Source organism: Plectrocnemia conspersa, unplaced genomic scaffold (genome assembly GCF_051122295.1).
Source record: "Plectrocnemia conspersa isolate PC_06_02 unplaced genomic scaffold, ASM5112229v1 ptg000001l, whole genome shotgun sequence".
NCBI classification, from domain to species: Eukaryota; Metazoa; Arthropoda; class Insecta; order Trichoptera; family Polycentropodidae; genus Plectrocnemia; species Plectrocnemia conspersa.
This window is the reverse complement of record NW_028277165.1, coordinates 15,231,749-15,248,947: the sequence shown is the minus strand read 5'-3', so window position 1 is coordinate 15,248,947 and position 17,199 is coordinate 15,231,749. Positions and strand designations below refer to the sequence as shown.

Here is a 17,199-nt window from a genome sequence, read left to right as displayed (position 1 = left end):
TTCAAATAAACGAATTCCGTGTAGCTAATCTGCAAAATCTCAGGATTTCTCAAAACGACACTTATTGTAACTTAAAAATATAAATTAGTATAAAGCATATTTGCAAAATGTACTTTTTATGTTAATATATTTAGGGCACTTAGTAAAAAATATACCTTCTCTTTTTAATCATTTGATCTTATCAATCGTGTTTTTCCGGCTAAAATTAAACTTTGTACGCTTTGATCCTTGGGTTCATGGTTACTGAAAGCGTTAAAAAAAACACAATTTGGCGTAATAAACGCTTAATTCTCCCGGTATAATAATTTTTAATTTAAGCCAAGTGAGTGAGCTCGCTTTATCCGAATTATTCGCAAGCTTTAGTTTGAAATATTACATGCCAGAACCACGTCTTGAATTTGCCTATCCAAAAAGGATCGCGATGTGCCTGGAAAGATGCAAAAACAATTTTTCTAAAGATTTATCCTCGTAAATACGACAGTTTCAATGTGTATATTATTCAAAGAAGTCTTACTAGCATTACATGCAGGGTTCACGCTTTCAAGATTAATACACAAGTGAAATATTTACTTGCGAAGATACCGTCTTACGTTCTACATATAATGAGCTCGTTTGAATATCTACTAGGGCTTTAATCAATTTTCTTTGATGTGGATATCTTTTTTTAACGGGAATGTAATACTGCGTAGATCAAACGAATACGATAGTCTATCAATGCCTCTTGAATGATTCGTTAAGTTAATATACAAAATAAGGCAATTAAGCTATTAGTCTAGTTAACAGATAATTCAAATAAGTTACAAAACTTTCACCGTAGAATAATGTATTATTTAATCAATAATTAAAATTAAAAAAGGTTGAATGGACATCATTAATTTATTTTACGTAGTACATTTTGAAAATAACAAACTAGGTAAAATATAGCATAAATATAGTATTTCTTATCATTTTACTAGAAAAATTAATTTATTAATATGGTAAAATAAAGTTTTATATTTTTGACTTTAATTTGCACGAACTAATGTTACATATTTAACACAAAAAATATATTTATATACATTTATTTTATCAATATATTCATTTACGGTTTAATGTTTGTCACTTTCACGTTTAATACTCGACTCTAAGCACTTTAAATCGTATTGAAGCTTATTGGAGGCAATGGTTTGTGTTGTGCAGTTTAATACCTCTTCGTGTTTGCCCTATATATCCCATTAAAACTTCTCAAATCCAGATTTACAAAACATATAAAATACTTAACATTGTTTTATATAGTAAACAATTTACGACATGTAATCAAACCTCATGAGGCCATTTAAAATCCCATAAATTTCACAAGCTTTTTTTATTGTTAGGTTGTTTCATATGAGGTGGCTGATTTTTTTAGTTTTATTATTTTATTATATCAAAATATGCTTACTCACAGAAATGATTTAATAATGAATGAATATTTTTAAAAAAATTTAGGGATTTAATAAATTGTTTATTATAATATTACTCTGATTATTAAATTTTGTATTGCTAAGAAATAAGTCTAAATGTTTAAAATGGTGATTAGGGAATAGCTTGGTAATTATTGTGAATGGGGCATAATTTCCAGTCCTAATTAGTTTAATTTTGCAACAGTAATTAGTGAAGTATGAGGTCTTGCATTATTATGGAACAAGTCTGCTTACGAATATCGGATGTTTTATGGCAATTATCTAGGCATGCTTTAAATTTTTATACATTACAATTCTACTGTAAAAGTCCTGCCTGGTTTAAGAAACGATCGATGGATAATTATTTTTCTGGTATGCCTTGTTCTTATATTTTTTTATATTTTTGTAATTAAAAAAATAGTGTAGAATCATTTCTGTAAAAATCTATTTTTCAGTTTGTAGATTAACCTCAAAACTGATCTCAATTACTTTTAATTACAGTAGATATAGTAATTATTCTCTAACTAATATTTTACAGTTCTCTGACTGGCTGCTCCCTCTCCAAATCCCAAATTGATATTTCTCACAATCTACGCCATATTTTGCTTTAATTTAAACTCGTATAAAAAAGATACGTAAGTTTTATCAACACCATATTGAGTCCCAAAAAATAAAAGTCTTACTACAAATAACTAAAAAATGAATAGAAAATAATATATATTCTTCTAAATCAATTTAATGATCAATTTATAATTGTAGTAGTAGAATCAAAAATTGAAAATAAATTATTTATCATAATTTTTTTTAAGTGAGAAAAATAGAAAATATTATATTAGTCTCTCTTCAGTCTAAAAAAACTGCTTATTATGAAACAAACTAATTTGTTTAAACAGTATTATGAAACAAACTAATTTGTTTAAACAGTAATAATAAACGCTGATACACATAAAAAAGTTAGATTATGGAGTTTTTTTATCACTCCACTGGTTGTAATCTAGATTGTTTTCAATTTTCGTATTATATAATTAGACAAACTCGGTCTAATTGTAAAAAAATATACATAATTGCATTGGGGCATCTTTTTATTTTACAGTTATTATCTCATTTTAATCTGTTAACGACAAAATAAATAGTATATACTGAAAATAAATACATAGTTAATTTGCCTAAGCATTTATATTTTTATTTTTATTTAAATTTTCTTATGTGACACGACAGAACCAATGTGTCAAAACGGGGTAAATCGTAAATATATGTCACGATAATCATCCGTGAGCTTAGGTAAATCTAAGATAATCGATCGAATTAATAATTATAAAATATCTTGCTGATAATCTGTTACATGTCAAATTAAATTTCACATATAAAATTCAATTTGATTATTAGCACTAGTATTAACCTGATCAATATGTAATTTTTAATACAAAAAAGATAAGCATCGCTTTTACCCTGACCCATTTTGTATCAATTTATGCGTTTTTTTTAATATTTGATTCAGATGTATGATGAAATATTTACATATTATTAAAATGGCATGAAAATAAATTCAACTGCGAGTTATCTAAAGTGAACTTTTCAAACTCGTAAAAATGTTTGAAAAGATTTTTGCGAACAAACTTTGAGAAGGCACTCTTAAAATATTCAAAATTAATCAAAATACTATTATGTAGTATATAAATTGTAGTTTTGCGGGTAAGACTAAAGTTTTTTTCATTCATAAAAAACTTTTTTATTTCATTTTTGTGCTGTTACCACACGGGGATACTAAATTTGGGTATATACTAAGAAACGTGACGTCAAACTTCTACTTACGCGTAATTCCTATGAAAAACAAACAGATAAGCAACAAAGAAGCAACTCATTTTTTATAAAGATATATTCGCGTGTCTTCCAGGGAGCAAAAAATCTTACTAGGGAATAATAAAACTTTAAATTATTAATAATTTGCTTTAATAGTTTTATTGAATTTTATAATAATATTAATGGAAATAACTATGTGCACACATAAAATGATTGAGTGTGTAAAAAATAATTAAACGTCAATCAAGATAAAATGTAGCAAGCTCTAAAGTAAATATTGGCCCATAAAAATTAACACTCTCTCTTGTGTACAATATATAAAAAGGTTGATAAGTATTTTACAATGTATAGACACATATATACATTGATGTAATTACAACATACAAGAGAAGTGACACTTCTAATTAAATTCGGAAAAAATTTTTATGCATGATGTTTTTTTTAAGTAAACATTCTCACTGCTCTATAAAAAAAATATTTTCCTGATCTTTGGAAATGCACAAAATCACCCCTAATCATAAAGGGGTTAATAACTATAGATATGCCGCAGTGTTGTCTGCTCCTGCTTAATTGTTCAAAATAATTTTCCATATATACGTCTTCAATTTGTTTGTTGCAAACCTTCCGTGTTTCACGAAATCGGTGACAAAATCTTTCAAGTAGTCGTATATACGGATTTTGAGAAGGCCTTCGACAAATTTTTTCATGGTTAATATAAAAAAAAGTTTGACTTCTATTGTTCAGATGATTTAACACGGTTATCCTTGAATTATTTAAGCAATCGAAGACAGTTTAACTTATGGCAGCCGATTGTCGAAAGAGTAATTCAACTCTTAGGGAGTTCCTCAATAAATACAATGTCAATGATCTATCTAAATTTTCTTTGTGTGCAGATGACTGCACACAAAGTGCTTTGTCATTTTCATTGATGTGCTTTGTCATTTTCTCGATCTAGATTGCCATCAGATTATATTTTCGATCTCATTGGAAATGTTTTGACCAGAAAAATGTTCACTAAAGATCTCGGAATCACTTTTGAGAGAAAGTGGAGGTTCTCTCTACACGTAAACGATAAATCTTCCAAGATGCTCAGCTTTTTTATGAGAACGTATTTCTTTGACGATCCGTCAGTTGTTCGCATCCTCTATGACACTTTAATTTGTAACATTTAGAATCCCCGAATAACCAAATACTTTCTCCCAGTCAAAAAATTCAGAAAAGGTTCTTGAGATACCTATTTAAAAGGATATTTGGTTATTCACGTCTACGCCACGATTTTATTGCTTTTGCCAGTAGATATATATTTCTACTAGCGAAAATATAATTTAACTGATGGGCGCTAATATGCTGCTCTAAAATGTCTATGAAACTCAATTTGACAGTGGTGAAACGTCCATTTGATGTTCAAACCCAAACCTAACCTTATGAAAGTTCAGAAACTAATTATAGTTTTAGAACTTACATTAGGTCAAGTCCAAAATACGAACTAAGATAACTCATCTCTTAGGGGAAAATAAGCGGAAGTATAAGTACAGACAGACATCGCATCTCGCATATTGCTTCATAGTTTTTCTGCATTTCGATATTACACTATGTTTTAAAAATATGATGGCTATCCTTACCGATATTACTATGCATTTATAATATAAGAAGGCTGATCAAAGTATATTCAATATATGTCAATAAGAGAATGTAAAAACAATTATCACTTCTCAGAAGGCAAAAATTCACGTCAAAAGCAATAAAATCGTGTCGGCGCCGTTGCAGTGGGAACGCTCGGTAACGAGCGTTCCCACTGCGACGGCGACGGCGCGATTTTATTGCTTTTGACGTGAATTTTTGCCTTCTGAGAAGTGATAATTGTTTTTTGCGTTCTCCTATTAAGCAGAATTCGGTTCAGATGTGATTTATTCAATTCTCACTTGTAATATTGTTATAAAAATTGATAATTAAGCGTTTTTACCCCGATGGACTGGAAATTCACTATATGGCAACACTAAGCAGCAAAAAAATAGTTAATAATATGAATAATTATTTTTAATAATTTTTAATGCCTAATTAAAATATTTCGCATATAATATGACTTCAGAAAATATGTCGCAACGATGGCTAATTTTTATATTTTTTTTAGCATAGAAAGGGTTAACTCGTACCTTTTATTATTTATTCAAGAAATTATATTACGATGTTAAAAATTTATATTTTTGTCATGAGGCCCGGAAACATTGTTCGCTCTCGGCGGTCCTGTGTATCACCTGTATGATATTTTGCAGCATGAATTTCATTATTCTCGAGACAATAAACAATTAATCTCCAAGTTCTCATTGACATTTTGTATGACAAACACATTGACGAGAGCAAACTTAATCGGTCTCCAAATAAATGCGCACCTTTATCAACATTAACGCCTATTCGATCAAGTACAACAAAACCCTCTTTAAACTGAAAACGAATTCTCTTCCAGCTTTTTGTTATCTATTTATAAATAAGATGCGTGTAGGGAAAGTATCGATTTAAAACACACACACGCCAGTTTAAAATGTATTGCAACGATTTAAAGAATTTGTAGTCAGATCTGTCCGTTTATATTAGACATACTTGTCTAAAGAGCAACGATAGGAGGGAAAATATCCCCTAGTGTGTATTTGAAAGTCTACGAACGTGAACTTCTACTTTCAGCCGCCAGTTCCGCGCTAGACGTGATCAATTTTCGAAGGCGATTATATGGTAGTAGAGAATGGCGTTCGTATTATAAAATATTACGTGAAATATAATAGTTAAGTTTCATATTCAAAATATAATTTAACTTTAATTTAGATTTTTAAATAATTCCCAGTAGTATTTTTGTGCTTTAGTTTTGCTACAAATATAATTGTATTTTCTATATTTTTTTATGGTAGTAAGTATATTGTAATATTCATATGACTTGTAGAAAAATACATTATTCTTAGCCGCCTTATGAAATGGTCAAAAATTTTCATAACTATATACGTATACGTTTATTTTACAAAATACGAGGTTAGCCAAAAATACATAGTCATTTAGGTAAGGTTATCTTAATTACGCATCTAATTAAAAACCTATGATACTTCAGTTTAACAACTGTGTTGCTGTAAAAGCTAATATTTATTGCATCCTGTATGCTAAAACTTTAAACGAAATTACTTTATATATCAATTTAGTAAACCTATTCTTAGCGAACTACTTCCGGTTGCGTATGTAAATACAAAAGATTTATTAGAAAAAATAGCTTAAGGATTACTAATAGCATCGTATTTTTATAATGTACATTACTACTACACCTACAGGTGTATACATACACAATATAATAATTGCTTTTATTATACAATAAAATATTTGTTTAGTGACAAGAAAAATGCTTGATCATTGCTTTAGAGCCAGTTTTCTATTTTTTATATTAATTACTTTAAAAAATACATATGTTATCAACCATAAAATAATATTAAAATTACTCTCCCCAGTATATAAACGAAGGATAAGCTCGGTGAGAGCCGCAATGTACCGTGTTTGTCAGTATCGTGCGGGAAATTTGCAAAATGGAATGATCCCCGTGACGCCCTGTTGATTTTTCAATTTTACTCTTGGGTTACGTCTATCGCTCGAAAGCTGCTTCAAAAACCCGAATATATTCCATCGAATGAAAAAATCTACCGCTTATATAAAAATATTGATTTCCCTACCGAAAAATCTAATAAATCACAATTATTCAGCGCTAGAGAATTTACTACAAGGTAGTCAAAAAAATCGTAGCTAAATCAAATATAATAAAAAAAATTTAAATCTTTAACTTCTGTTCTTATAACTAATGCTGTACCTATTACAATTATGCTTTGACCTTTCAACATATATTTTAACGCAATATCTGAGGATTACCGAAAATGAGCTTTGATTTAAAATCCACATAATTAAAAATCTAATAAACAACTGATGAGCCAACTACAATGATACTTTTGGTTATTGAGGCCGAAGAGGTGTGATTTTGCAGCCAAATAGCTGCCGGATCAGTTTATTTTATAAACATGTATAAATGTCTTGGATGTCAGAGAGTCTACGCTGGCGTGTCGAGTTGTATTTTTGTCGGCTATGATGTCTGTGGACCAACTGAGATATTTTATGATGTATATTCATGATGCTCTCTGAATGATCCGCTGCTGCTGTGACTCCGTAGCGTTCCTCCCCTCCATGTACAAATGCCACAAATTTTATAATACTGGTTCGAATCGCATGTTTGCGAGACATTTGAATCACTTCTTGAATACACCTCCAAAATGTGTTAACGCCTTAAAATAAACAGAGTCGAATCATGTGGGAGGTCCAACTGATTGCGCAGTTAACGCTAAGGTCATTTAAATGACGGTTTTGAACTTATGAAAAATAAATAACAATATACTACAATTGCAACGATGGTGCTAACAGATACATAATTATCGTAGATTTCACTTTCAAGCCTGCTAGTTAACCACCATAAAAACAACCCTTTCGTGCATAAAGAATGCAGCAGACAATGCGTCTACCAGCTTAAAAACCATTATTTTAATTTCCGCCTTTGCGTTTTTTTGTTTCAAAAATAATATATAAATATGGTTTTCATTCAATATTTTTTTTTTCGTCATCAATAATTAAAATATACTTTTTAAATAGTGCAACATCGCTTTTTTAATTTTTCAATAAAACCGTGATAAAAATCACAATAATAAAATAAAGATGTTAGACGAAGCTTTACTATTTTGATATATATTTTTCTTTAGAGTTAATAGTTCGCAATACATGTTTTATTTGCTGTGCTACTTATTATTAAGCTGCAATTATTGTCGAATGAGAGCTATAGAATGTTTAAGAAGTTTTTTTTTAATTTTTACAAATTTTTGCTGCTTCTGTTATTGGAGTATTTGTAAAGAGTGAAGTTACGTCATAACTGAACAAAATATATTTTTTCAAAAATGTATGAATTTTTATTTTATGAATTAATTTTCTCATTTAGAGGTTAAAGTTGTTTAACTAGACTCTAGTTACTAGAGCTTTTGTTAATTTTTGAGTAGGTGCGTCAACTACAATTTGTCTAAAATGTATGTTTTATTTATGATTTTTGGTAATCATAGAATCAAAGGATTTTGTGTTTGATTTCATTTAAAATTGGTGTTTAAAAATATGATGCGGGTTTTTATAATTTACGCGGTTAGGTAAAAACATTTTTTTTAAATACCCCAAATCAAATAAATTTAGTTAAACTACTTCTTGCACTTGACCTACATCTGGAACCTCACCCACTGTCCATGCAGTGTGTTTTGAGTGCACGCATGTCGCTGAATATATTTCTCGTTTACTTTATAAGTAAAAAAAGCGATAAAAAATACACGTAAATACTACTCGATCGTTTTATTACAAATTTCGTTCCATGTCTCGATTTACGTACGTGGTTTCGAATTACGCGATATTTCCTAGAACGTATCTATTGAGTAAATCGAGGGATGAATATACTGTCATTGAAAATATCTAATGTTTTTTTAATCGTTTTTGTTCAAAATTACCGTTGCATTTCCTTTTTTCAGCTGGTAAAATATTTTTTAATTCTATAATTTTAATAATTCTTTGTTTGTTTAATTTGGAGTATGTACATACAGGCAGCCCTCGACTTTCGCACATAATTGGTTCCTGAAAATGTGTGCGAATGTTGAATGTACGAAAGTCGAGGGAAGTAATAAAATTGAAATTGTGTGTATTTTAAAATATTTATGTATCAAGTAAATATAAGATGTTAATAGACACGTTTAAGTGTGGTTTGCGGGTGTTTCCTTTGAAAAGTTATCAAGAGTTAACTGTTTTCCACTGTTCTTTTTCTTTTCTTCATATAGTATTTTATAACATGCTATGTTTTTATTGATAGCGCCCCACGCACTTGAGATATGCGTTCTCCATTGGGATCACAATCTTCCATAATATTTAAAAATTTGTCAAGGTGCGTGAAGGCTTTATTCATATTTTTCATTGTTAAAGAGTAATCCAAAATAAACCTGTCTCATCTACATTAAATATTTGGTTAGAGAAATATTCTACATCTTCAATAATTTTGGATAATTAGGAAATAAATTATTTTGAAGCATCTTTATCCGCATCAGCCGATTCTCCAGTAAATTTAATATTATGAAAAAACTACCTCATTTTAAAATTGTACCAACCAACCGTTACTTGCTTGAAAAACCGTGTTAAAATATTTTTTTAATCTATCCTTCTAATCTTTGTGCAAACTAAGAGCTTTTGCTTGAATAATTGAAATACTCAGAGAAACATCTTTTTGATGTTGGTCATCGATCTACGATGACAAAGATTTTCCATTTCATCCATGTTTTTTTTTTTGCTGTGTTTTTTTGGAAACATATCATTAAATATTGTGGAAATATATCTTTATTTTCCACAATTTTGAACGTATTCTTTAATTATATTTTTATTTTGCAAAATTGAACATATCGTAGACCTGTTTGTATCATACGAACGTCCGATTGAAGCAAAAGATTTACCGCTAGCAAAACGTTTTTTTTTTTAAATTAAATTTAAAAAAAATGATTTTTTTTAAATGTGCGAAATAGCGAATTGTGCGAAAGTCGAACGTTCAAAAGTAGAGGGCCGCCTGTATATGATTTCACGGTTCTTGTCGAACAATTTATTATAGAACATCACTTTCAGGAGCGTTAGCAAAGTTACTATCTTTCGATAATACTTTTTTTGTAGTGTTTTTTAATTGTAAATTCGTTGTATTTTAAAAATATAAATTATTTGTATACAATTTATTTTAATATTTTTAGTTTATTGATTAAAATGTATATTATTATTTAATTTGTTTTTATTTTTAATTGAAGGGAAATTATTTTTTTTGGGTCACTCTTTAAGTGAGTCCATGAAACGCACTAGAATATAAAATCACTACGTGTACGCATATAGATTATGGAAATTGAATCCTGCGAATTTCTGAATACTTTATATACTGAGTTTATTTATAAAATTTAGTTTAGCTTTAATTTTCAGTAATGCATCGCTTTATTGATTTGCTTGTGCGTAAGTTAAAAATAACTAAACCGGTACGCCACTCGCTTGATCGAACACATGTAATAAAGTATCAGATTGAAACGAGTTCTAAAGAAATTTATTGAAATATTTATACTTAACTTAAGCGTATAATGATATAGTATCTCCAAATCGGTAACCGTAAAATTAAATTTCATCGTTTACAATAATTTTTCGCTTCGCGTGCTACGTCGCGTGTGGTGTTTCATAATAAGGCATGTTATAATCATGTAAACGTTATTTTGCACGCCTGATTTTTGTGATCGTCGAAAGGGAAATTGAACGAAATAAATTAATTCCATAATACAAATTCATATTCCGCATACACGAAGATTTCCTTATCTTTGTTAAGCGCCGGAAAGATTGCTACATTGATCTAATTCAGTTACTTATTTCATATCACGCACTGTATAATGCGATATATCTTTCTTGAAATGTTTGCTGCGAATTATACAGATTCCGTAGTACCTAAATATGTTCATAAAAATCAAAATATGAAAAATTAAAAAGTTTCTAATGTAATGTTTATGTTAGAGTGGATGTGTATTAGCAGTGCAAATATATTTTCACTGGTATTGAAATGAAATTATATCAAAATACACTATCACATTTTCACAATAAAAATAAAATGTATTTAAGTCAAATGATAGGTATGAAACATTTTAAAAAGCGGTAGAAGTGGTAAAAGTGGTAGTTTTCAACTCATCGTGGTGAACGACACATCACCTGTTAAAACCAAAATATTTCGAATTTACGTGTACCGGATCATACCCGCAGTCAATAAATACAATTTCACTGATATTGACCAGTGAATCATAAATTAATTATTTGACACATTTTAACTGGCCTAGTTAGCGATACTATTTTTATACTAGTGAAAATATAACTACATTGAAAAATACACATTCCAAATCTAACCAAAAACATAAAAACAAACCCAACTTGACCTAATGAAAGTCCTAATACTTACTATAGTTTTTCAACTTTCATTATGTTTGATTTGGGTTTTAATAGCACATGGACGTTCCGCTCTTCTTAAATCAAATCTTATAGACATTTTAGAGCAGCATATAATTTCACAATTAAATTATATTTTCGCCAGTGTAAATATATATGTATACCGGTAAAAATATATTCGAATATGCTTTCACTAAAACAGCATTATATTTATTGCGCTTTTAACGCGTATTGCGACAGTATTTTTATTTATACTTGGTGATTTATATTTAGTCGCCACGGCTTTAAACACAAAAATAAAATGATTGTGTTATAAGCCTTTTTGTTATATATAATGATCTAAAGATCAAAATGAAAGGAGTGGAAATTCATTGTCTTAAAAAAATACAATAAAAAGTAATTTTCTTAGTCTAGTAAAACAATTTAGTAATATTCTTCTGGTATTTTAAATTTTTTTTATAAAATTATAATGCCTGCACTACACTCTGTGGAAGTTGGCCAAGGTTAGGCAATGACGGAGAATATAATGGGTTAATTCGAAGTTACTTTGGTCGAGTTCGGTTCTGCCCGTTTTAAAATCTCTCGAAGTTGTCCGAGGTTACCGAGAACGGGAGTGGATGTAATTCAGTCGACTTGGCCAGCTTCGAGCGCTTCCGAACATTGTCGGCAAACGGAAGTCAAAGAAACCGAAGTCAGAGCTGCGCTTTGTGAGATACTTCTCCTTTCGCTCTCTCGCGTGTTAAGTGACGAGAGTGAGAAAAATAATGATATGGTTTTTCGCAAACTGAGATAGAACGAGTAACTTGGTTCAATTTCGGTATGCGCGTAGGCGTCCTATGGTCAACACACATGACGAGCGCTGCATCGTGGTCACGTGGTCAAGTTATAATACCACATGCTTATCGGGGACTTCAACAGACTCTTACTGACATCTTTGAATATTTTAGGGCACCAAAAGGGATTAATTATATTTTTGATAGTATATTCTTCTAACAGATATCGTTATTATATTTTTTTTTAATATAAAATTAAATAATTAAAAAATAATTAGTGTTACTTGATTTTGTTAAGAAAAATCGTTTCGAATTTTCTTATGTATTTTCCTAGATCGGTTTATATAAATGTCACACCATAACGAATTCTTATTTAAAATCGATGGCGACAAATTTTAGGATAGTCGCAGATGTGGTGTTTGTATTCTAAAGTATCATTTTTATGCCTTATAGCATTTTGCAAAAGCCGACAAAGATTTTGCGTAAATTAAATATTTACGACCAAAAAGTTTTCACTGATATTGTATTGGTGAGTGCCCACACAAACTTTTATAATTATCAGTAGCGTTATTTTAATATTATGACAATTTAAAAATTGCAATTATTTGGCACATTTTTCGATCGCGCGCAAATATGCCAGCTGTACGTGACAGCAGCCGCCGTGCGAACGTCGTTCACGGCCGCCGTCCGCTGTCCGCTACTTGGAAGTCGGCGACCTCGGCCGACTTCAGTTGAACTTCGGTTCGGACAACTTTCAGAGAGTGTAGTGCAAGCATAAAAATGCTATTACATACAAACCTTTAGCTATATTTCAAATGAATTGTGACATACTATCGATTTTTTTTAAATAATGCGTAGTTTTTATACCAACTATTGGAAGGATGCTATTAACAAATTTTAAGAAATACTACATCTAATTTTTTTCTAGTTTTATCAATTATAATTAGACTTTATAAGTAAATAAATTTAAAATATTCTTTTAAATAAATCCTTATCATCAACAAAAAATCTGTAAAAAATATTTAATATATTAAATAATATTTAAATACAGCTACCCGTATATGTGACGAAACGAAATCGTGTTCATCGTGTTGAATTCAATTGAAATTTCAATTTACAAACATTTTAAGTAAGCCTTAAAGACGCTCTTAATTTAACCACAAATTCAACATTCTCTATAGCAGTGTATTAAATATCCATTATGCGATTTTCAGCGATGAAGGAGAGTGAGAATTTAAAGCCTCTATTTCTATGAATATTTCCCAATAAAATTGATTTTTAATTTTATATTGCGTGTATTTTTTTTATAATCATTTTCGTTTTTCCAGATGATTGTGTTCCACGAAGCTAAAGGACCGTTTCTGGAAGATTTCCACCAGTGTGTGACGCACGGTTCTTACACGGAACGTTGGCAGGAGCAACTTTACGCTTCCATTTCCATATTCTTCATGTTTGTGTTGCCTCTGCTTATACTCATGGTTACTTATGCGGCGACGTTCATGACAATATCTAGTAAGTTATTCTATATATGTATTGTATATTTATATATGTTTGTAAAACCTTAAGGCAAAATTTAATTACAATTGTCATTTATTTCTACGACATAGGGCTTGGATTTATTAATTTTCGCAGAATAGATTGTTTCTATTTATAGCACAAATAACTAAAGCCCAAATATGTCAACGAAAAGATTATTTTATTTTGTTAAAAAGTATATCTATATGAGAGTGGAATTATTATTTACTGCTTACAATTATTTTTCTATTCTTTAGTTTCACAAATTAAAAAAAATATATACTATTATTTATAAATAAAATTACGAAACACGTTCGGAAAGTAAAGATTCAAGATACAATAGTACATAAAAAAAGACGATTTTTATCCAAAATTGCCCGAGTTTTGTTTAATATTACCATAGCAAATCCTAATCTTGCAAAGTGCAAGTTTCCTGCAGTATTGCAATTATGAAAGAGAAACTGTTTCGAAATTTAGCAAACTTATTTATGTTTTTATCACTAATGAACTCATTCAAAGGTTCAAGAAAAAAGCATATATTTTATATGCTTTTAACCATCAATTGAAATGATGCACAATGGCAATATGTATACAAAAATGTAATTTATAAAATGGTTACCAAAAAATTGGGCTATTGGTAACTAATTGCGCGCGAATTGTTTTAAAAACACTAGACATCTATTTCGATGGAATAAAGAAAAATGTGTGTTTTAAAAGCTTTATGTCAATTACTTTCTACTTTTTATTTTTCTTTTTCGAATAATCTTCGTAATTTTTATTTAAGATTTTCAACAATTAGGGGGAAAATCTTGGATTTACAATTTATGTAAACAACTATCAAAAGAAATATATACTATACATGGTATATACAAAATAAATCACGATGTTTTAAGCACTGTAAGAATAAATTTAAAATAATTGGCACTTTAAAATTTACAACCTATTACCTGAATGATTTATTCGAAGGTTGAATATAATTTAATTACTGATATGTTATTAACAAAACATCTTAGGCTTCTATTATATTATCCCTACAAAATTTATAGAGCTTTCCAATATTTTAGTATAATATATGCTGAATTAATTAATAATTAACTAGGTAAACGTAAAATAATGCTTTCATATTATAATAGTTATAAAAAACATTTATTAATAGTATAATAACATGTAGTAAAAATGTATAAAAACATTCAAGATGAAAGTTAATCTAATAAATAATTTTCTTATATTTTTTCCAATACTTGAGCTTTATTAAAAACCTAAATATTTATATTAAACTATGTAATACTTATTTGAAACGTATTTATATTTATTTAATATATATTCTCGGTACTAAATAAGTACGTACCTAAACGTAACCCGCGTCACACCCACGATTAAATTAAATACATTAAAAGATGTTCCAAATATTATTTGTTTAATACTTGACTACACTTGAAGCAATAATTAAAAAAATGCGTATTTTACGCTTCTAAAATAACTAACATAAAAAAATTTCCCGGCGCGCAAAATTTGTAATATAAATATTTAATAATATTTATATAACTTTGTATATAAATATGATATTTCACTTTTTTCTGCCTTATTTTATAATTTATTATTATAAGTCTTAACAATTATTTTTATGTGGATAAAGGATAATTAAAAGTACATATTTTAAACATTTTTTTTAATTGGAGTTTTTTCTTGCTCAAAATATTTTGTTGCTTGAAACTATGCATCATATTTTTTCTCGTTTCTTTCGTATCGTTTTTCTTTTATATCTGACAATTTTCACAAAGAATAAAAATAACAATGTAGGTAATAACATTTTACAATACTGTCGATAACTCCCATAACGACACTCGTGAAACGGACAAACTTTTCAAGCGTTTTAAGTTAACCCTAGTATGCCTTGGGTCATCTTAAAACGCCTAATATTTTATTACCATTCCGATGTCGTACAATGATTAAATTTTGCACTACATTATATTGTAAATATATTATATAGTTGGAAAAGCTGCATAAAATATAATATTTACACTGCATATAATTTATTTTGTATTATTTGTGAAGGCTCGAACGGCCAATGAAATAATTTTATATAGTCCCGTGGATTTTTGGGCTATAATAATAACACCTCTTGGCGGGTCGTAAAGACTAATGAAATTTTGTTTATTGCGTTTTTAACGCGTAATGCGACAAGTTTTTACTCACTTTAATGTGCTTTACACCTGACCGATGTTCAACCCAATATGTTATATTTCAAAACACTTCACAATTAACTATATGTAATAAAATAGATTCTCGAGTATAAAAACATACACGCACAAAGCTTTTGCACCTACGTTGAAATAGCGAAAATTGTGTTACAGCACATAAGCTTTTTTATATACATAATGATCTAAAGAGCAAAATAAAAGTAGCGGAAATGCATCGTCCCGAAAAAATACCATAAAAAATAAATATTTTAGTCCATGAGTTTACAACTTTTCTAGTTTAAAATATTATTCAAGGTGTTTCTCAAAGTTTGGTAATCTACTGAAATCCCGCCTAAACATTCTTTTACTTATCACGAACAACCGTTGGATTACTACTCCAGAAAAAAAATGTAATCGCTCCATTCTTTGAGAAACACTGGCTTAGAAAGTTAAAAGAAAAATACGAAATAAAATTTTATTTTTTATGTATGTTTATCTTTAAAATAGCACTGTCACGTTAAATACAAGGTTCGTTTAACAATCTGGTATTTTTTGTTAAATGTCTACTGCTATATCGGTGCTAAAAAATTAAAGCATTAAAGAAAGACGTTCTCTTGCTTGTGAGTCAACATGTGCTTTACTGATGCTCTTGATCTTCTACTGATATGACTAAGTATCATATATTTTATATAAATTATTCGAAAAAACTTAACCTAATAAATCACTGACTGATTTATGCGTTGACGCTCATTGGAAAGAGCGTCTCCAACTAGTTAAAGGGTCCCAAAAACAAAGGAATACGATATGAAGTCGAATATCTTTATTTTATAAGGGTTCATTTTTATGTTAATGGTGAAAGTTTGTGGTTATTGTGCAATACTGGGTGTCCTGCTCGAATTTTGATTGCTTAAGCCACTTATTATCATTCGCGTAATGTCTACATTCATCATAGACGAGGTCATTTGTCGTTTTCAGGATCTTTATTATAATTACTAATTAAGATCCCACAATACTAATAAATCAAATTCCTTAGAAATATTATCTGTACTTTATATTTTCCCCCGAATTCATAAAATCATAAAAAAATTTACTAGTTGATATAACATAATTAATATATATGGACAAAACTGACACGTTTCGTGAAAATGAATTACGATAAAAATATAAGTTATATGTGTTGTATCATATTTTTCCTTACTGTTTTAATCTTTCAAATAACCCCTATTTTTTGATTACAGGAAGCGAAAAAGTGTTTAGAGAAGAAGTCGCAAGCGGCAGAAGGACCGACATGAACCGAAGAAGATTAATACACAGAGCAAAAATGAAATCTTTGCGGATATCGGTCGTGATAGTAGTAGCTTTCGTCGTGTGGTGGACTCCTTATTACACCATGATGATCATTTTTATATTCCTAGAGCCCGATAAGCACGTTCGTACCATTTTTTCAACCCTTTCAATAAAATAACTTCGTGA

At 29.3% G+C, this 17,199-nt stretch overlaps 1 protein-coding gene across 1 annotated transcript in view; it reads left to right on the top strand.

The window, feature by feature from the left end:
* The window catches only part of LOC148238974 (gonadotropin-releasing hormone receptor-like), a 160,182-nt gene that overhangs the window by 130,986 nt on the left and 11,997 nt on the right, over window positions 1-17,199 (top strand). Inside the window, exons 4-5 of the mRNA XM_088199633.1 lie at window positions 13,360-13,543; window positions 16,965-17,155. Coding sequence (XP_088055759.1) covers window positions 13,360-13,543; window positions 16,965-17,155 — 375 coding nt within the window. The remainder of the gene's footprint in view (window positions 1-13,359; window positions 13,544-16,964; window positions 17,156-17,199) is intronic.